The following is a 20711-nucleotide window of genomic DNA, read 5'->3' as shown; positions in this document are numbered from 1 at the left end:
CCGGGCCCCGACGCGCCCCCGGTCCCGCCGCCGCCCGCCGCAGGCCAGCCCCGGGCCCGGGACGCGAGCGATGCCCGCGCGCAGCCGCGCCCCCTGTTTCCGTGGAGCAAGTGGAAGAAGAGGATGGGCTCGTCCCTGTCGGCGGCCACGGCGCGGAGGCCGGTGTTTGACGACAAGGAGGACGGTGAGCGCGGGGGGCCCCCCGGGCCGCTCCCGGGGGCAGCGTGGGGACCCGCGCCGCACGGAGACCGTGCGCGCTCTCGCGGGGCGGCCGCGGCGGGAGCTTTTCCTCGCGCTCAGACACCGCGGCCGCCCGGGTGGGACGGCGTCCCGGGTCGGCTCGGTTTCCGAGGAAACTCGCTCGTGGCGCCTGCGGCGCCCACGCGCACCCAGGGCTCCCGCCTGCGTCCTCCGTGTCCAGTGGCGGCGCGGCGGGCGGAACAGGCTTGGGCCCGCCCTTTGGGGCGAGGGTCCGTGGTCGGAGTGGCCCCGGGGTTAGCCACGTACTGTGGCGACGGCTGTGTGTTTCCAGTTTCCTTTCAGGGGCGCTGTGCAGGCTTGGTCTGCTCTGCACCTGTACTGTGCCGCGTTTGCGAAGGGAGAGAGGCCAGCCCCACAGGTGGCGCGGGGTCCCTGGCCCTGGGAGCTCTGCCTGGTGACGGCGTGGCGTGGCCGCCCCGTGCCCGGTCTTTGCACGCAGGTGTGCAGTGGGGGAGACAGCTTTGCCTTTGTGCAAAGACCTGCCCTTTGGGAACTGCCTTTGAGAGTTTCCTCTCAGGACCCCTTACAGGTACAGCTGCTGACCCAGGGGAGGTATCTCTTGAGTGGCCATGCGGAGGCGGCGCCAGTGGAAAGGAGTGATGGGCCACCGTTGACTTAGCACCTGCAGGGAAGGTCTGCCTTTGGGGCACTGTGATAAATTCACATGCAAGCATACAGCTCTTTTTACAGATGTCGTGCAGATAATTTAAATGGTACAATGATGACACACTTGATGTTTTCTGACATTTTCTTAAAATAGTTGAAATATGCATTTTTCATTTGTAGGCAGCCTGCAGAGGTATGATGGGTCTTTTATAATTTTAGAGCACAGCTCAGCACAAGAGCCCGAGCTATTTATTCTGATAAATAATTTAAGCGTTATAGGAAATTACAATAATACGACCTGAGGCCAGTGGTGGTGGATGTGCAGGCAATCGTCAGAGAGCAGTGGAGAGACTGCTGTAGGTGCCCCGGAGTTGGGGGGGGGGGTGCCGGCTCCGCAGCTCAGCAGGGGCCAGGCATGGGTGCATTCCGGACCCACCCCATCGGCACAGTGTGCTCTGAACTTGAGAGCCGCAGAGCTCACTGCTGTGGGTGTTTCGTATGTTATACATTTTTGCTTTTAACATAAATATTCAAAGTAGAGAACGCCCAGAGTGAATTGGCAACTAGTGAGGAAGCAGGTCTACCTACATGTGGCTTCTCTGGCTGCGGGATGAGAAAGACGGCTGGGTTCAGCACGTGCTGGTGTCAGCCAAGGGCCGGCCGCTCTCTCCGTACCTTAGCCCCGTGCTCTCCAAGGCAGAGAATGTGAACGTAGAGGAATTGATGTAGCACAGGAGCTGCCTCCAGCTTCTCAAGGTGGGATTTTTCTGTTTGTTCACGGTGTGCAGTGTCTCAGACTTCAAGGATCATTGAAAAGGCAAAAAGAGCACAGAGTCTGTTTATGATGCGCACAGTCTGACTCGAGACTTCTTGAGCACATCCTGCACCCCTCCTCACCTGCCTGGAGAAGAGCGGCCGTGGACCAGCTCTTGGGGACGTGTGTGGGAGTGGGCGCCCACTCGGGCCACAGGTGCTTGCTGTTTCGGACGTGTGACCGTCAGTCAGTTGCTCATCACTTGGCACGGTGGCCGCATCCCCAGACTGAACACACCATCGGGCCTTATCCGGACTTTGTTGGGTGAGACTGGGAGGCGAAGCCTGGGCCTGGGCTGGGCAGCCGGCAACGTTGTCCAGGCCGGCAGCCACTTTGTCGTACGTTTGCATGTTACTGTCAGGACACATGTGGCTCAAGAGTCACAGCACACGTTTGCTGAGAGAATGTTGTGCAGCTCTTGGCGTGAGGTCCGTGGCGTTATTTAGATGGAAGGAGTGGGGTTTGGAAAGGAGGAAGGAGAGTCGGGACGCAAGCCGTGGCGCCTGAACCCCAGCTGTCTCCCGGCCCCTCCAGACAGCGGTTCCATGACTTTCCCGGCCCCGCTGCAGAGCCGGCTGGAAGAGGCGGCCGAGTTGTGCTGGAGACGTGCATTTGCTGGGACTGGACGGTTGCTATGGCAACGGAAGACCTTCTGGTGAATTTTTTGGATTAAAACTCCCGATTAATGTATCAAGTTTGGTGTGCAGAGAAACGGAAAAAAAAAGAATAAAAGAGGGCAGTTTAACAGAGTGCCAGGTAAATCCCAGCTAAAAAGCATGGTTGTGATATAGAAAGTCTTAAGTGTCCTCGTCCCTGTGGGTCCTGCGGCGCCGAGAACCCCGTGCTCACTTGGCGGGTGCCGGCCGCGTGTTCAAACTCTGTGCGCCTCTCACACCGGACCGGGACCCCTTTCCCTGCGCCCGTGACCCCACGCCTCAGATCCCTCGCCCACTTCTGGGAGCCCTGGATTTCCGGAGCTGAACCCTGCTGGGGACCCGCCTTTCTTCTGCTCTCTGCCCCAGAGTTGCGGCCGTCCCGCAGCCCCCTCATCTCTCACTGTCTTGGTGTCCCCGAGTGGAATGGGGTTGCTGAGCCGGAGGCCATGGGGTGGGGGCTGGGGCTCCAGCTCCTTCCTGCTGAGCAGCTCCATAACCGGGGGGCACCTGGCCTTCTCAAGCCCAGTGTGGCGTTAGCTTAGTAGCGGGGAGTAAGTACCTAGTCACTGCAAAGGTTTGCTTCCCCCAAGAAAACCGGGAATAAGGGAGCCTTGAAGGCCGTAGAATGCCTCGCCCGTGTCTGTTGGGTGGGTGGACAGCCTGCCAGGACAGGAGGCCAGCAGGTCCTCAAGCCACCTTTCTTCAAAAAAAAAAAAAAAAGCCTTTGGGTTTTTTTTTTTTTTTTCTAATTAAAGAAGCATTAAAATAAATAAATGTGTATGCTTTCCTGTTTTTCCTGAAATTGTCCTCAACGGGAAGACTCAGACGTGTATCCTTGGCCCCGAGAGCCCGCCGCGGCCAACGGTGGACGTCTTCTGCAGCCTTGCCCTAGGGGCATTCTCACGCGTGCAGCCGTGTGGGAGCACACTTTTTCCCTCTGATACGGAAATGGGAGCGTGTTCCATATGTGGATCTGTCGTAACCTGCTTTTTTACTCAGCGATATGTGGCAGATACCTGATAGATGTACAGCATCATTTGTTGGCTAGATTTGCCACCGTGGTCCTCAAAAGTGGCCACGAGCTAGACTCCGTGGTGCCCTTAACCACCAGGCTCGCTGGGCCCCACCCCCCGGAGATTCAAGTTGAGTTTGTCGGGATGGGTGGGGGTGGGGTGGGGGTGGGGGCAGAGCTCAGCACTGCTACGTCTTTAGGCCCTGCTGGTGGTTTTGATGGGTCGTCAGGTCCCAGAGTCCCTGCCTTTCGGCTCTCCTCTGTGTAGACAACTCCTCTGTGTAGATACCACATTCCCTATTTACTTCATTTCCTATCGTAGGACATTGGGGTGTTTCCCTGTCTGTGAATATCATAAACAGCTCAGCACACGCATCTCTGTGCATTCAGCTTCACGCACTTGGGAATGACACACGCAAGAGTGTCCACCTAAGGCATCTTGGTATGTCTGCCCGGCTGGCCTCGATTCGAACGGCCCTCTGTGAGCCAGCTGCCGTCGGGGCTGTGCCTTACACGCTGGTGACCAAATGGGTATGGCTGCTGCGTGTAGGGTAACCAGACGGGGGGGCAGTGGGGAGACCGACAGCGGACAGGAAACGTGAATGAGTAAACTGAATGGCAGGAGGGACCCGGGGGAGGGGCGAGAGGGCAGAGACTTCCACGGAGCAGCCGGGACGGAAGGCCGTGGTGGTTTGTTCTCGCTGTGCGCTCCAAAGCCCTCTTTCCCTGAGTCCTCACCGACTTGGGCTGGCGGAGATGTTTTACACTTTTGACGGTCCGCGAGGTAAAGATTGTATTAATGCTTGGAGTTTCTCTGCCAATGAGACTGGTAATTAATCTCTTTGCTTTCTATCTCTGGGCGGCTGTCTCTTGTGAATCGCGTGCCTCCCACTGGGACCTTTGCTGTCCTGTTTCTTTTCACCGTTCCGCGTGCACACGGCCTCACCCGCGAACAGCCCCTATGCACATTTGCCACCTATGTTGCAGTGTTGCTGGGGGTTTCTTTGTACGGATGTGTTTAATTTCTGTGTGGTCGGATTCATCAATAGCTTCCTTCCTGGCGGGTCCTGGCCTTGGTGTCGTGTTACTGTCGTCCGTTCCCAGTTTATAAGCCTGCACCTGCGCTGCCTTCCGGTACTTCATATGGAAGCTTCCAGTCCATTTGGAACAACATCTGATGGCAGCGAGAAGGTCTTCCTCCTGTGGGCTCACTTAGGGTGCTTCTAAGTTTAAATGCCCTTTATCGTGTGTTCGCCTCTGGGCTTCAGGATCTTTCCGCACTGGTTAGTGCCGGAATGAAGGAAAACTCTACTTTTTATTTCATTGTTTAAAAAAATTTTTTTAATGTTTAGTTTTTGGGTGTGAGAGAGAGACAGAACACGAGTGGGGAGGAGCAGAGAGAGAGGGAGACACAGAATCCGAAGCAGGCTCCAGGCTCCGAGCTGTCGGTGCAGAGCCCGACGGGGGGGCTCGAGCCCACAGACTGCGAGATCGTGACCCGAGCCGAAGTCAGACGCTCAACCGACTGAGCCCCCCAGGCACCCCAAAACTTTACTTTGGAAACTATTCACCCTGGAAATGGCCACTCTGCTGAGACCCTTGCCGGTTCCCAGGGTTTGGATTTCTGTGCTTGGGTTTTCTGGGTGGCCAGTCACACGAGCAGCAAAGAAGGGTTGCCCACTACTCTACGGTGCGTGTGCCCCACTTTTCCTTTGTGTTGTCTAGAGCTTGCAGGGCCGAGAGCAGCGGGGTGGGGCACACGGGTGGCGGCCTGCTAGTGCTCATGGGGCCACCCTTGTGGGGGTCAGTCCGGCCCCTCCTTATTAAGAGTCTGTTTGCAGGGGGCATAGACTTGAGTTTCAGGAAGTACCTTTTTCCTTCCCTCCTGACCGGGAAGAGGGGGTGGGGGGGGCCGGGCGGTGGCTCCCTGTGGGGCCCAGACTTGGGCTAATGGCGGTTCACACGCCCTCCCCACGTGGCAGGGGCCTTGGTGGCCAGAAGCCCTGTGGGTGCAGACCCTGGGACCCTGGGGTCCTTAACCAGCTGGTTAAGGCTGGTTAAGGGCAACGCAGAGGCGCTTGGTGTGGGGCGGGCATTTGGTTCAGGTTGGGTAGGAGGGCGCGTGGCCGCTTTGGAAAGCCCCCTTGCGTGTTCGTTCCTGGATTTCTGGGGTTCTGGGGGGGCAGCACTGGGTGTCCTGGAGGGCGTTTAGGCAGCCCTGGAGCTTGACGTGTTTCTCTCCCGTGGCTGACAAGGCTGGTCTCAGAATGGACTTGGGACCTACCGTCACATCATCTCTGCACGCCTGTCCATCTGGTTGTGTGTTTTAAAGTGCTATAAATAAGCCGATTTTCTTTTAAAAATTTAACCACCCAGCTTTCCAGTTGAGAAGTAATGTACAAATGCGCGGGGGTAATTTTTGTTCAGGGCTTCTGTCTGAGGATGAGGGTCTGAGGGTGGCAAAGCTGTGGAGGGGCACTCATTCTGAACAGGGTCAGGGCGGCCCAGCCGTCCTTGGCCGCAACCCCCCCGGGGGCCTTGTGAAGAGGCAGATTCCGACTCAGCAGGTCTGGGGTGGGGCCCAAGGGTCTGCATTGCCAACCGGCTCCCAGGCGGTGCCATTGCCGCCTGCCCTGGGACGCACCTTGGGCACGGAGGGCTTAGCAGGCCCAGATGCTGAGGGCAGAGTCCCCTGGGGCTCGGCGTACTGGGTGACGGGCATTGGACGGGAGCCCACACCGGCCCTGGACACAAGCTGGCTCTTACCGTGAAGCTGCTGGTTATGAGATGGCCCCATGTCTCTTTCAGTTGTGTCTTTATTTCTTCGTGATCCGTCTCAGGTATGGCCTGGGGCACACGTAACCACAGCACATTTCCACTGTCTTCCTTTTCCTTAAGTGGGGACTTGGCGTCTTCCTTCTGATCCCTCCCCAGGCGTGCCGGGCAAGTGTACCAGTGGGGGTTGCTAAGGGACATCTAGGTGCTCCCCGATCCTGTGTGCGTGTCCTTGGTCCCAGAGCCGACTGCTTGGCGGGTGCCGAGGGCTCGCGTGTCCCGGAGGTCGCTTGGCTCCCTTCCGGTGTGTGCTGGGAGCTTGGCGGTCCAGCCCCACACCCGAGGGCCTTGCTGGGGGGCTGACGGGAGCCCTCTGCCCTCCTGGGGGGCCCGGGACAGCCTCTCTGGTCCTCTTTGGGGCCGGTTGGTTCTTATTTTAAGGGCCTGTGCCCAGCTCCCCGTCCACAGGAAGCTCAGTCCAATGTGGCATTGATCTTAGTGAAGGGCCTGGCCCTGGGGCTGGGGTCACTGTCCTTCCTGTGTACGTCGTTCTTCCTTACTTCGAATAGGTCGACCGCGTGTTTCCTCACACCTGCCTCACTCCGCAACCTGTGTGTGACCACGGACACAAACACAGCTTCGGTAAGCGCTCCTCCTGCTGGCTGGTGTTCCCACAAACGGTCAGTCCTCACCGTCCAGCGCGCAGGCCTCCTCCGTTCTGCTCCTTCTCCCCAAGGCGGGTGGACACCGAGCTCCTCTCGGGGTGCGAGCCGGCCGGGCCCCCGCAGGACACGCTGGGCTACTTTTTGCTGCCCCAAACACCGGCTGGATCCAAACGCGGAGTGATTTCCATGATCAGAATTTGAGACAACTTGGGAGAAGCTGTAATTAATACAATTATTGTTATTTTTAAAATCTGGGATGCCTGCTTCATCAAAAAATGTTTTCTGTCATTGACCTAAAATCTATTACTTTAAAAACCAAGGCAGCTGACCGCTGGGGGCTTTCCCTGCCTGGCTCCACTCAGCTGTGGGAAGGCCCCTCCTCCCCCCGCCACGTCCCGCGTGTGCCTGGGAGCCCACGGAGGCTCCGGCACAGGCCCGCGTCGATCCTGCGAAATCCTGGCTGGCTGTTATCTAGGCTCCGAAACCGAGGAGCTGGTGTGGGTGGGAGTCAGTGTCGCCCCCAATTTATTAAAAATAGAGCTGAGTACATTCAATTTCTCACAGCGATTTCAGAAGTTGACTTTAGAAAGGTCTCTGCTCTCAGAATTCACATCATGACTCCTCATGCTTTGTATGCGTGAGGTGGAACTGGTCACAAAAGCAAGACACAGACAACTTTGCAATTTCCTTGGGAGCGTGTCAGGCCTGGCACAGACACTCGGGCCTTTGCAAGCGTGGCCTTTGTTCTTTCGTGCCTGTGGCAGCGTCGGGGCGAGGAGGGGTCTGCTGTGCCATCGGCTGCCTCCCCCAGGACCTGGGCCTCTCCTGGGACCTGGCTGGCCACGTGTGACCCGGAGCCCTGGGGGCGGGGCAGGGTCTCAGCACCGAGTCTCTCAGACTGGTCGCTGTTTGTGCCCGCGGGGCCCGTCGTCAGTTACTCATCTGCGGCGACGAAGGGCCCCAAAGCCCAGTGACTTAACCACACCTCTTCTTATTGTTTCTCGGACTGGCCAGGGTCCGGTGGGGACGGGTCCCCCAGGACATCCGCGGTGGCTCCCTTGCTCACGTACACGGTGCCTCATTCCCAGCTGGACCGGCTCAGAGGCCTGGAGGCCGAACGTCACGTCCCCGGGGGTCGTGGCTCAGGCTGTCGCCTGCTGTGTGTTATCTGTTCCTGTTCTCTGTGACGTAGCAAACCACCTCGAAACCTCAGGCCTTAAGACGTGCCGTCACCTCCATTTCTGTGAGCTGGGGGGTCGGGAGCGGCTCTCCCGGGTGCGTCTGGCTCCGGGCCCCCTGGGAACCGTGAGCCGTGGCTGCACCTGCACCGTCTGCAGCTTTGACGGGCGGGGACCCTGCTCCCGCGCCAGCCCCTCACCGCGTGGGCCTCTCCGTGGGGCTGCTTGCGTGGCCTCACGCCACGGCGGCCAGCCTCTCCGCGAGCCGGGAGAGAGGAGCAAGCCACACTCCGAAGTCACATGCTGTCCCTGGCGCCTTAGGCCACTTGCCAGAAGTGGGTCACCGTGTCTAGCCCACACTCAAGGGGAGGGAATCGGGCCCCACCCTTTGAAGGGATCATCAGCGGCTGCGTGGGCCTATCGTCCGTGGTCTCGGGGCTCCTCCGTGTCCACAGGTGTCTGCCGTGGGGGAGTGGGACTTCCTCCCGAGAGCGCCGAGGCCGATGGAGCCCAGCGCACGGGGGCTGAGGCACGCAGTGGGTGTGGACGGGCACCCTGTCCCTCTGCCACATTGCATGGCTGGAGCAGGTCCCGCTCAGGCTCAGGAGAGAGCACGCACACGGGGCTGGCCGGCAGGGATGAGCCGGAAGCCCCTCCGTGTGTCTGCCCACGGCCACCTCGGGAAGAGGCCTGCCTTCCCTGTGTTGTGTGAGCGCCCTCTTGGCCACCTCGGCCCCGGGGCCACGCAGGGTGCCAGTGTGGCAAGAGGACCCAGCACCACCCAGCAGAGCGGTCGCTGTGTCAGAGCCCCGGGAATCCCTGGGACACTCGCGGAATTCAGTTCTCTGCCTCGAAACTCAGCCTCCGGGGAAGTGCCGTCCGTCTTGGAAACAAACAGGAAGGAAGAGGGGAAGCGAGCGCCTCCTGAGTGTGAAGAATGGAGCCCAGGCAGCCTGCGGGCTGTGCACCTGCCAGCGCCTGTGACCCACCTGGCCCTGGGGACTTTTCCGGGAAGCTCACAGGGACCCTGGGTCCAGGGGACCCACCTGGGCTGTCCCGGGTCGTGTCTCTCCTTCGTCCCCAGTTCTTTTGTTTTCTCCTTTTCTTCTAGAATCAAGGTCGACGTGTGTTTCTGAAATTGTATTTTAGCTCCTCGGCAGAAAGGATGCTTTGCAAAATTAGCACATGACTGGGAGGGTGGGGGACAGGGAAACAGGAAGGAAGCCACAAAGAGAGGGGGTCCCCGTCCACACGTGCGCGAGCAGTTCATGCCTGGGCTGGGGGCCCCGTGGCACATTCAGCAGCTGGAAAACCTGGGGTGGCCCTCCCCCCACCCCTGTAGGGTGCTTCGGGCAAGAGTGCGTGGTCGGCCATGGGTGGGCTGGCTGTGCGGGCTCACAGGGTCGAGAAGGTTGAGAAGGGCCCCCGGACACCAATGTCATGTCTCGGTGCCTCTGACAAAGCCTCCCCGCTGACCCGGCTCTGCTCTGGGGCCACGATGCGCAGGGATTTAGGGAGGACGCAGCTACGACCCTGTACCCCGCACGACTCCGGTTCCTGCTGGTTGGTCGGGCGTAGTGATTAACGGCCTCCCTGTCACTCTCAGACGTGTCCTGGTTTGTGTGACAAATTACGTGGCTGCTCGTGTAGCCACCAGACGCTGTTGCCAGGACGCTCCTTTTTTTTTTTTTTTTTTAACTTTATAGCTTCTTATTATATAACAAAAAGTGACAAGAAAAAATATTAAGAAATTCAGCGTCTTATGTAACCTCAGCACTAATATAACAACCACCTGCAGTTTTCCGTATCGCCTTCCAATCCATGCTTGGATCCATATGAAGCGTGTGTTACTTTTTCAAAACTTTTTTCTTGTAAACTTGGAGTATTTTAGGGGCCCCTGAGTGGCTCAGTGGGTTGAGCGTCCAACTCCTGATCTCAGCTTAGGTCTTGATCTCAGGGGCGTGACGCCTACTTTAAGAAAAAAAGAGAGAGAGAGAGAGAGAATATTGTAGATTTGCAGCACAGTCTGAAGGCAGTGCGACGAACCGTCACCACGGGTTTCCACAAACATCAGTGTCTTGTGTTGGGGTGGAGGGTCAGACAGCCACACCTGGTGAGCCCACCGTGACCTGACCCCATAGTAGTCAGGGCTGTCGGGGGGGGGGGGTGCACTTGCAGAACGGGAGTGTGGTGTGTGCGTGTGTGCACGTGCATGCGGGTGTGTGTGTGTGTGTACTGGGGGATTTATTTAGACCGGGGGCTCGCACAGTTACGCAGCCCAAGCAGGATACAGTCAGCCGTGGGCCGGCTGACCCCGGGAACTGAGTCCGCGTCCGTGGGCAGCTCCCAGTCCGAGGGCAGAACGTGACACGAGCCGTCCCGGAAGGTGAGGCAGGAACAAAGGGAGAGTCCACCCTTCCCCCATCAGGGCCTCGGTGGATTGGTCGATGTCCACACTCGCTGGGGTGGGGGTCGGCTTTACTGAATCCACGGACTGCAGTGCTGGCATCACCCAAAACACGCCCAGACCCACCGGGAGAGTGTGTGATCTGGGCGCCCGTGGCCAATCGAGTTGACACGTGGAATTAACAGTCACAACTGAGTAACGGAGGCCCATAGTTGGTTCAGGTTTCCCGTCTGTACTTGATATTCTCCTGTTCCGTGGTTCCACGTGACGTGTCTTTCTTTACATTTCTTGGGCCACGACAGTTTCTCAGCCTTTCCTGGTTTTTGATGACCTCGGTGGTTTTGAGGAGAGCTGGTCAGGTGTTTTGTAGCATGTCGGGGTCCCACTGGGTTATGGGTCTGTGGGACGAGCCCAGCAGGGCTCTGACCTTGTCCCCGTGGCTGCGGCCTCCTACTCAGGAGCGTCCGCCGTCAGGGACTGTCCTGTCGGCAGTCCCCACGCACCACCCACGCTTAGGGGGTGGGTGTCAGGCCCCCCATCCTGGAGGGGGAGGCGTCTACGTTCTGCACAGATTTGTCTCTCCTCCCCATTTGTGTGGTTGTTGGGTCATTCACGTATATTAGTGTGGACGCAAGGGTGTCAGTGGGGCACTTGGGTTATAATCCAGTGTGACTTCGTTGTCACTTCTGTTGCTATAGCGCTGGCCTGGCCTTCGGCTGGCTCCCGTGCCCCTGGCACGCCCCATCGCCCTTCTCTTGTTCCTGCAGCCTTTTGAGCCCTTCCTTTCTGGCCCCACAAGGTTTGTCCCCTGGCCCGGTGCTGGAATCAGTCAGCTCTCCAGGGAGCCCGGGTCTTCCTGTCGGGGAGGGGACAGTGCCGGGGGTGCTCACTGTTCCTGGGAAAGGACCGTCTCTCTGAAGCACGGGCTCTGGTGTGTGCCCGTCACCTCCTTCAGCGAGCTGAGTATCTGCCGTGTGCACCTGCTCTGTACGCCCCGGGCAGAGGGAGTGTGAATTCACACAACCACTTCAGAAGCTGCTCGGCGGGACGTGGCAGAGAGAGCCCAGCCTTCACGTCTGGAGCTGGCCTGGCACACGGCCGGGCCCCGGCGCTCTTGTGTCGCACGTAAACGATATCACAGAACACCCACGTCCGACCGTGATGGGCCAAGACAGAGACAAGAGCCCTCCGTGGCACGTCACGAGTGTTGTCCAAGCCCAAATGGCCAGACTCCCCCTGCCCGGCTCTGCCAGTCACAGCTCTGCACCCAGTTTACCCCCCACCTTCTGTGGACGAGCTACGAGGATGCCCAGCCCTAAAGCTGTCCAAGCACCCTGACAGTGTCCAGGCCGCTGCCCCCTACGCCCCCGTGCCGCCGCACTGAGCCCAAACCTCCCCGGCCCCTCTCGCAAATACCCTCCGGCTGAGACGGCCCGGGGCCCCCGTCGTGCCAGAAGTGTCCAGCCTCAGATGGCTCCTACTGGCCCTCGGCTGGGGGGCAGTGACCCTGCAACCCAGGATGTGTTCCTAGGTGTAGGCCTGACAGAATGTCCCTGCCCCAGGACGTCTCAGAGGCTCTGTGGGGGCGGGAAGAGCCATCCACGGCGGCAGCGGAGACGGGCGGGTGGAGCTCCCGGGCCCCCCGGGTTCAGCCGAGCCCTGCGTTGAGCTCAGCTCAGGTTTCACGCGTGTTGACGGGTTGCGTCACCGGCTCCTGAGGGTGGCCAGGGTGGAGCCACGTGATTCTGTGTCCCCAGGGCCCTCGTGGTGCAGGCGTCCTGTAGGCGTTGCATGTGCGCTGCTCCCCGTCTCCAGCAAAACTCATCAGGGGCTCTTCGTCCCTGCCTCTCTGCCCCCGGGAACCCGCGGCCCTGCGCCCGGGGGAAGGTCCCCTCCATGTGGCTGCCAGTGATGTCCAGCCCCGGCCCTGCTCGTCCTCCACCCGTGGCAGCACCTGGCACCGTGGAGCCGCCCAGAGTCGCTCCCCCGCTGTGGCTCCCAGGGTGCCGCCACTGGCTTCTCCTCGGCCCCTCGGCCGGTCCTTCTCTCCCCACTGTGCGTCACTACACTCACACGTCGGCCGCCTCACGGCTTCAAATGTCATCCATATGCCGACTCCCAAATTTATATCTCCAGCCGGGACCTGCCTCCCACGTTGCGGACTTTTCTGTCCAGTCTCTGACTCGACACTACCACTGATGTGTCTCACACTCTCAGATTCGGCCCCTTCAGAACCGAGTTCTGGTGCCCCCAGGCCCGAGCCCTCCTTGGGGCCAGGTGTAACCAGCCCGTGTGTCCGGCATGGCTCCTGCCCACTCAGTGCCCTGTCGTGGCAGTCCGGGCCCTCTGGCCCTGCCCCCTGCCCTCCCCCGTCCCCAGCTGGCAGCAGCAGAGCCCTCTGGACGGCCAGACCCTGGCTTCGGTTCTGGATGACTCTGTTCCCTTTTCTCTGGGGGCGTGTGTTCTGTTCCAGGCCGTCAGAGAAGTTAGGTGAAGCTGCCTGGTCACTTGGACAAACAGGCTCAGGACACTGGGCTTTAGGAGAAGTCAGGGCAGGGCCTGCAGGGTCCGGGGAATGGGGCACAGGGGTGGGAGTGGCTGTCCCGGCTGTTGGAGACACAGGAGACTGGCTGCACTTGCCTTCGGCTGAACGTGATGGATGAATTTGGGCAGATGCGGGTGCTGCTGTCCCAAAAGCCCTTTCCTCGAATTGGGTTGGAGAGGCTGCGTGTGGGCTGCTTATGAAACGCACATCTGACAGGAGCTGAGAACCCGGCTGGTGAGCAGGTGTGTGCCTCGTGTCCGGGGCCACAGCCGCCTCCCTCTGCACAGGCTCCCCGTGCCTTCTGGGGCGGTCACTGGTGTGCAGGGCGGCTTTGGGGCCTCAGCTGGGTACAGCTCTGACCACAGGGTCCCCTGGACTTCCACAGGCCAAGCCGGCGGGGGCTGCCCTGTGCAGGGTGGAGCAGGGGCCAGCTCTAAGCCAGGCAGGCTCTGCAGCGTGGACATCCGGGCTGGGTCGTTCTTGGAGGGGGAGGGGCGCGGTTCCTTGCACTACAGGATGTTAGCAGCATCCCTGGCCTCTGCCCACTGGTGCCAGCAGCAACCCCCCCCCACCACATTTGTGACAGTCAGTCATACATCCAGGCATTGCCACGTGTCCCCAGGGGGTAACTGCCCCCTGCTGAGAACCACAGTGCTAGCCATTGGGAGCACTGAGCCTTGAGTTTCCTGTGACCACTGGCTGGGAAATGCAGTTGAGGCGTGGCTGAGGGTCTGGGGGAGTTGGTGTCCCTTCCAAAGCGTCTCTGGGAGTCCCTGCCCATGGGCCTGGCAGTGTGTGTGTGTGTGTGTGTGTGTGTGTGAGAGAGAGAGAGAGAGAGAGAGAGAGAGAGTATATAAGGATATATTTATGCCTGTGTGTGTGGGAGTGTGTGGGAGCGGCCCCTGCTTGGCTGACAAGTGTCCTGGGCTGTGCTCGCCTTAGCTGTCCACTCCGTGTGGGCACCTCCTGCCCGTGGAGGGGGTGCCGTGCATGGTGCTGCTGGACTTCGCGGTAGCAGCCTTCGTGGGCTGCTGCCCAATGTTCTGGCTCCTGTGTCTTTAGGAAGCAGCTGGAGTGGTCTGGGGCCCAGGAGATGCTTTGTCTCGACGGGGCCCCCTGGACCCCTGCAGAGGGAGCCTTGGATCTTGAGAGAGGCCCAGTGTTGGGGGACCCTCCCCCCGCCTGCCTGCCAGGGCCCATGTCTGTCTCGCTGGGACACGAGGTTAGGAAAGGCTGTCCTGTGCGCACAGGTGGACGCAGAGCCCGTGCTGACCGCACCCCCAGTCCGCAGGCTGAGCGTCCCCATGGCCGTGCGCAGGGTGGCAGAGCTGTGTCTTGCGGCCGGGAAGTTAAGGTTTGTGCAGCCCAGCTCACCTGTGGGCTTATCCCTTCCGGGGCCGACAGGGCTCCTCAGTCCTCGGAAAGTTGAGCCCACCCTCTTGCTGGGATGATGCGCATCTTCGGGCCCACGTGTGCAGTCTTGGAGGGAGGGCATTGCAGGCCAAGAAAGCCGAGGGGACCGTGGTCACCTGGAACAAGGCGGGGCCACAAGACCCTTGTGGGCGTGTCCAGTGGAATCCAAGAAACCTTTACAAAATTATCTCAAATTCCTTTTAATTAAAAAATCTTGGTGCTCCAGAGAACAGGAGTTTGCTCATCTGCAGACTGAGTTAATTGAAACGTCCCGAAAGGCTCTGTTAATTACACAGTCTTGCAGTGTCTCCGTTTCCAATGAAGGTGCCGTTGACATCCCCTTGGTGAGTGGACGGCAGCCCTACGGCAAAGAGGGCCGTCCTCCACGCGAGTAGTGAGGTGGGAGCTGGTGGTGCGGCGCCCTCTGACTGGTGGTGCCTCAGCTCCCAGACCCTGGGTCAGCCCGCCAGCAGCCTGGGCCTCAGAGCCTCGGGGCACAGCACACAGGACATGGCCACGGCCTTGGGTCGGGGACTCAGGGGGCTTTCGATTTCCTGGGGGCTCGTGGAAGCCAGACTCACAGACAGCAGCACGGATGGCCCAAGAAAAGCAGCTTTCTGTTTGGAGACGGTGTTCTTGCGTGTGCTGCGTGTCTGTGCGTGTGCGTGCGTGTGCGTGTGCACGCAAGCCTGCACAGTAGACAGAGACCCTTTCCAGGAGTCTCCTGTCACAGGAATGTGCATCTTTCTCCAGTGCCCGCGATGCCGCGAGGGCAGGACCACACTGTATTTACCGGGGGCTCCCAGGGCCTTGCTTGTTGCACTTAAGTCAACTGAGCGGAAGGAGGGAATGTGCGAGTTGACCCGGAAGTGCTCAGACCAACCCCAGCTGGAGTCTTTCTGACCCGATGGGTGTCACACACGCCAGGTCTACCTTCAGGGAATGTTCTGGACTGTGCAGGGGCAGTCGTGGCCCAGACTTGCTCTCCTTTCTGGCCGGACCCCTGGGGGTGCTCGTGGGGTCTGGGTTAAAGGCATCTGCTGGCCCGCAGGGCGGCCGGCTGGTGTCTTAGAGGCTCGGCAGGATCTCTCCAGTAGGCACGGCCAAATCTAATCGTCATGGAGAACTATACAATTATCAAGAAAATTATGCTTCTTACATTGGCAGACGATGAGTGTTCCAAAAATGATGAACAAAGAGAAATTTTGGTGTTGGGAACATTTGCATTCCCCTGATGACTCATGGTATTGATGACTTTTTCATCTGCTGATTGGTCATTTGTACAGCTTACTGTGTGAAGGGTCTGTTTAAGTCTTTTGCCTGTTTGGTGTGTGTGTGTGCGCGTTGTTAACACTGAGTTCTGTATGAATACTGAGCTCTCTAAAAGGAGTTCTTTAGACATTCTGGATTCAGGTCTTTTGATGGATGGATATGTTGTGATATTTTCTCCCCATCTGTGGTTGGCCTGTTCTTCCCCTCAATGTTCTTTTTAGATGAGCAGTCATTCCCTTCTGGTTGGTGATTTCTCTGTCTTGTCTGAAATTTTTGTCTACCTTCGAGTCAAGTTTAGGTCTAGGGCCAATTTCTGACCCATTTTTGTGCAGAGCATGAGGTAGGGAGTTGGTTTTTCCCATGTGGATACCCAATTATTCCGGCACCATCCCTTGAAAAGACTTTGTTTTCCTCATTGGATAACTTTGGTACCTTTGTCAAAAGTCATTTGATCTGCATGTGTGAGTCTGTTTTGGGATCTGTCTTTGTCTTTCTTTTTTTTTTTTTTTTTTTTTTTAATTTTTTTTTTTCAACGTTTTTTATTTTATTTTTGGGACAGAGAGAGACAGAGCATGAACGGGGGAGGGGCAGAGAGAGAGGGAGACACAGAATCGGAAACAGGCTCCAGGCTCCGAGCCATCAGCCCAGAGCCTGACGCGGGGCTCGAACTCACGGACCGCGAGATCGTGACCTGGCTGAAGTCGGACGCTTAACCGACTGCGCCACCCAGGTGCCCCTCTTTGTCTTTCTTTATACCAGTGATACACTCTCTTCATTGTTACAGCTTTATGGTAAATCTTGAAAAGAGATAGTGTACGTCTTCCAGCTTTGTTCATTTACCAAAATTGTTTTGGCAATTCTATAGCCTTTGTATTTCCATATAAATTTTGAGTCCAATCTACAAAAAAGTCTGCCGAGATTTTGTTGAGGTTATGTTATATCTGTATATCAATTTTAGATAAAATGGATATCTTAATAATATTGAGCCCTCTAATCCATGAACATGGTATATGTCACCATTTATTTATTTCTTGTTTAGGAATGGGTTGGAGTTTCCAGTATGCAGGCCTTGTGCATCTTTCATTAATTTTATTTCCAAGCATTTTGTTTATTTGATGCTATCATAAGGGGCCTAATTTTTTTATAGTTTTATTTTTAGGTTTTTAATTACTACTACATAGAGATATAATTTTAAAAAACTTTAGGTAGCCTTCATGCCCAGGGCAGAGCCCAACACAGGGCTTGAACTCACGACCCTGAGATCAAGACCTGAGCTGAGGTCAAGAGTGGGTGTAGTCACCCAGGTGCCCCAGCAGTTAATTTTTGAATTCAGTTTACTGAATTGTAATTTTCATAAAGTAAAATTTATCATTTTAAAGGGTATTCAATGACTTTTGACTTTTGACAAATGTATACAGTTTTGTAAGCACCACTGCTGTCAAGTGTGGGATATTTCTTTCATCCCAGAAAGTTTCCCCCATCCCCTATGGCTAATCCAATTGTGTGCTGGTTTATAGGAGCCAGTTCTGTATATCTGATTCCAATTTGGTTCTTAAAGGGGATTCTGGAAAATAAGTCAAAATTTGATGAAGTAAAAATTTCTTCCTCTATGGTTTGTTCCTTTCTTGTCCTTTCTAGGAAATATTTGCCCAACTCAGGATCACAAAGATTTTATCCTTTATTTTCTTCTACAACTTTTATAGTTTTAGCTGTTAATTTTAAAGTTCCATTTCAAGTTGATTTTTGTGTTAATATGAAGTAAGGGCCAAGGTTCCCCCCTCCCTTCTTTCCTTCCTTCCTTCTTGTCTTTCTTCCTCTCTCCGTCCCTCTCTCTGCTCTTCCCCCTTTCCCCTCTTCCTCCTCCTCCTCCTCCTCCTCCTCCTCCTCCTCCTCCTCCTTCTCCTCTTCCTCCTCCTCCTTTTGCAATAGGGATGTCTGTTTTATCTTTTACACCAATACTGTACCATATTGATTATTATAGCTTTATAATACATCTTGAAAGCAGATGTGTTTGCCCTGCAACTTTGGTCTTCTTTTTCAAAATTATTTTCACTATTCTAGATTCTTTGCCTTTCCATGTATATGTTAGAATCAGTTTGTCAATTCCTAAAAGATGCTGGCCGAGATACTGATTGGCATTGCATTGAAATTATTGATTGATGCAGAGAGAATGGGCCTCTTAAAATTTTGAGTCTTCGAATCCATGAATATAGCAAATCATGCTGTCCGTTCCGGTCTGTACTTTCTGTCTCGTTCCATAGTTTCAGTGCAGGGGTTGCACAAGTTTTGTTCAATTTTCTCTCCATATTTAATACTTAATAAGTTGTGAGAGGCAGAAGCAATGCAGAGGAGTCAGCACTGACCTAGGAGCACAGCCACTACCACTATGAGTGTCCTCAACAAACCCAAGAGTGAGGTGACCCTGGAGGAGCTGCAGAAGCGGGACGAGGAAGAGTTTAACCCGGGTCCACTCACTGTACTCACAGTCAGTCAAGAACAACACCCAAGTGCTCATCAGTGGCCACAACGACAAGAAGCCCCCAGGCCATAGGAACGCCCTTCGACAGGGACAGCGACGTGGTGCTGGAGGAGATGTGGACCGAGGTCCCCAAGAGCATTAGGGCAAGAAATCCACCCCGGTCGACAAGGACTACTACATCTCCAAGAAGTTCCTGCGCAGGGCCTGAGTCATCATAGTCCTGTGGAACCCACTCATCCCTGACAAGTAGGGGCCTCCTTCTCACCCTCAGAATTCCCTCCTTCATCCTGCAAAGACCTACCCTTTGTAATGGGAGCAGTAGTCCTGTGTTTTTTCTAAAAAAGCAAACAAACAGAAAACAAATACAATTTACAAAATGTTGCACATCAACTGTATCCTAAAACCTTGTATGTCACGATCATGGCATCTGTGAACAAAGACAATTTTATTTCTTCCATTTAGAACTTTATGCCTTAGCACACTGTCTAGGATCCCAACACAGAGTTGAACAGAAGTGGGAGAGCAGGCACCCTGGCCTTTCTCCTGGTCTTAGGGGAAGGGGTTCAGTATTTCACCATTAAGCACAGTGTCAGCTGGGCTTTTTCAAAGATGCCCTTTTCAGGTTGAGGAAGTTTCTCCTCCTAGTGTGGTGGGAATTTTTGCTTTTAAGTCATTAATGATGTTGAATTTTGTCAAGTGCTTTTCCTATTCCTGTGGAGGTGATCACATGATTTCCCTCTTTTATTCTGCCAATGTGGTAAATGACATTGTCTTTTGAATAGTATCCCAGCCTTGCATCACTAGGTTGGATTTTATCTATCATTGAACCCAATTTGCTAATATTTCTTCAGTAATTCTTATCTCCATGCTCATTAGGGATATTGTCCTAGATTTTCTTTTCTTGCAATGTCCTTGTCCGCTTCTGGTATCAGATTTATGCTGGTCTCAGAAAATGGGTTGTAGGTGTTCTCTCCCCTTCTGTTTTCTGAACAAGTTTGCATGACTTCCTCAAGGGTTTGCTAGAGTGCATTGGCGAAGCCATTTGAGCCTAGAGTTTTCCTTGTGGGAAGATTTTAATTACAAACTCAATTTCTTTAATAGATACGGCATATTTGCATTTTCCATTTCTTCCCATGTTAGTTTTGGATTCCCATTCAAGGACTGGAATCTGCCCATTTCAGCTAAGCTAGTGACTTCATTGGCATAAAGTTGTCGTTCTCCTAATGTCTGTAGTGATGCCTCCCCTGTCATTCCTGGTAACGGTGTTTTGTGTCTCCTCTGTGACCAAGAGAAGAAAACCTCCAACCCTGTCAGTTGGTCTGTGTCTTCCTGTCGTTCTATCTGGTTTTGTTGCTGGGTGGGTGTGTGCATGGCTGGCACTGTCATGTCTGTTTGATGGCGTGGTCCTGTGGTCGTTAGGAACTATCTCTCTTTGTCACCGATAACAGTCCTTGGCTTAAAGTCCACTTTGATATATATGAGACCATGTGGCTTTCTTTTGATTGATATTTGCACGATATATCATTTTACACCCTTTGACATTTACGCCATCTATATCTTTAAGAAGTAGTTCTTTTATAAATAACACGTCATTAAGTTTTGCTTTTTTAAAATCCAGTCTGAAAACGTCAGCCATTTAGTTAGAATATTAATCCACTTACTTTAATATAATTGTATATATGTTTGCGTTTGAATCTACAGGTGCACTATTTTTTCTGTTTTTCCTTTTTCTCCATCTATTAATTGTTTATCAATTGTTTAACAATTTCCACGTATCCCAGCACCTTAGCCCTGTGACTGTACTGAATTTGTCCCTGGTCTTTGTCTGCTGGGCCCAGCGCTGCAGCCATGCACTGTTGATCTGGATGCAAAGGGCCCGTGTGGTCAGCGTGGTGTCTGCGTGGGATGGCTTTGCCTCTGCCTCTTCCCGTGTTCTCCACTGTGAGCCACTGCCTCCTGATCTGCAAGGCCATGCTCCTGGGTTTCCCCTGCAGCCTGGCAAGCCCGTGCGTGCGGTCTGGGTGGTCTTGGGCCTTGTCTGGTCCTTGTCTCCTCTTAAAGGCTACGTGCCTATAGGATGCTTCTCCTCAGTCGGCCTGCAAAGGCCTCAGCAGCAAGTCCCAGAATTTGGAGAATCTGGCCCTTTGGGTGCTGGCTGTGTGCTGTGCGTGCGTGTTCGTCTGTCCCTGTCTCCCTGTTACCTCTGGCACTCGGGACCCTTGGCCTTTGAATGGGGGTGCGGGGTCTGGGCTGGGCCTGCGGAGACAGCCTGGGACTGTGTGGGGAGAAGTGGGAGCCATCTGGGCCCATGGGGGCGAAGGGGTGGGAGGCGACAGCTGGTGGCTTCCATGCAGAGCAGGCGTCATCGGCTTACCCCACTCGCTGTGGCGCTGGGTCATCTCCATGGCAGCCTCTGTCTACATCCCCCTCTCCCCTCCCGGGCCCTCGGCTCTGCGGCAGGCGCTGGGACCAAGAGAGCCGGCCAGAGGCTCCCTGCTTCTGCAGCTGCCGAGGAGACTGTCCTCCCAAAGATGCCACCCAGATCTGCTCCAGGGAGCAAACTGCTCCCTCGTCCTCTTCCTCTGTGCCCAGTGAGCACAGCGGCCCCCCTGTGTCGGGCCTCAGGCC

General features: G+C 55.8%; 1 protein-coding gene and 1 pseudogene across 4 annotated transcripts in view; both read left to right on the top strand.

Annotated features, from left to right (window-relative positions):
* STK32C (serine/threonine kinase 32C) overlaps nt 1–20711 on the top strand; it is a 97418-nt gene that overhangs the window by 19328 nt on the left and 57379 nt on the right. Inside the window, exon 1 of one of the 4 annotated variants that reach the window (XM_049645915.1) lies at nt 15–184. The exons of the other annotated variants lie outside the window; for them this stretch is intronic. Within the exon in view, the coding sequence (XP_049501872.1) occupies nt 124–184 (61 nt within the window). The 5' untranslated portion in view covers nt 15–123. Of the gene's footprint in view, nt 1–14; nt 185–20711 lie in introns of those variants that run through there. 4 annotated transcript variants of the gene reach the window in all.
* On the top strand, nt 17686–18333 carry LOC125933060 (small nuclear ribonucleoprotein Sm D2-like; annotated as a pseudogene).

Source organism: Panthera uncia, chromosome D2 (assembly GCF_023721935.1).
Source record: "Panthera uncia isolate 11264 chromosome D2, Puncia_PCG_1.0, whole genome shotgun sequence".
Taxonomy (NCBI): domain Eukaryota; kingdom Metazoa; phylum Chordata; class Mammalia; order Carnivora; family Felidae; genus Panthera; species Panthera uncia.
Note: the sequence above shows the minus strand (reverse complement) of the source record. Positions and strands in the feature narration are given on the sequence as shown.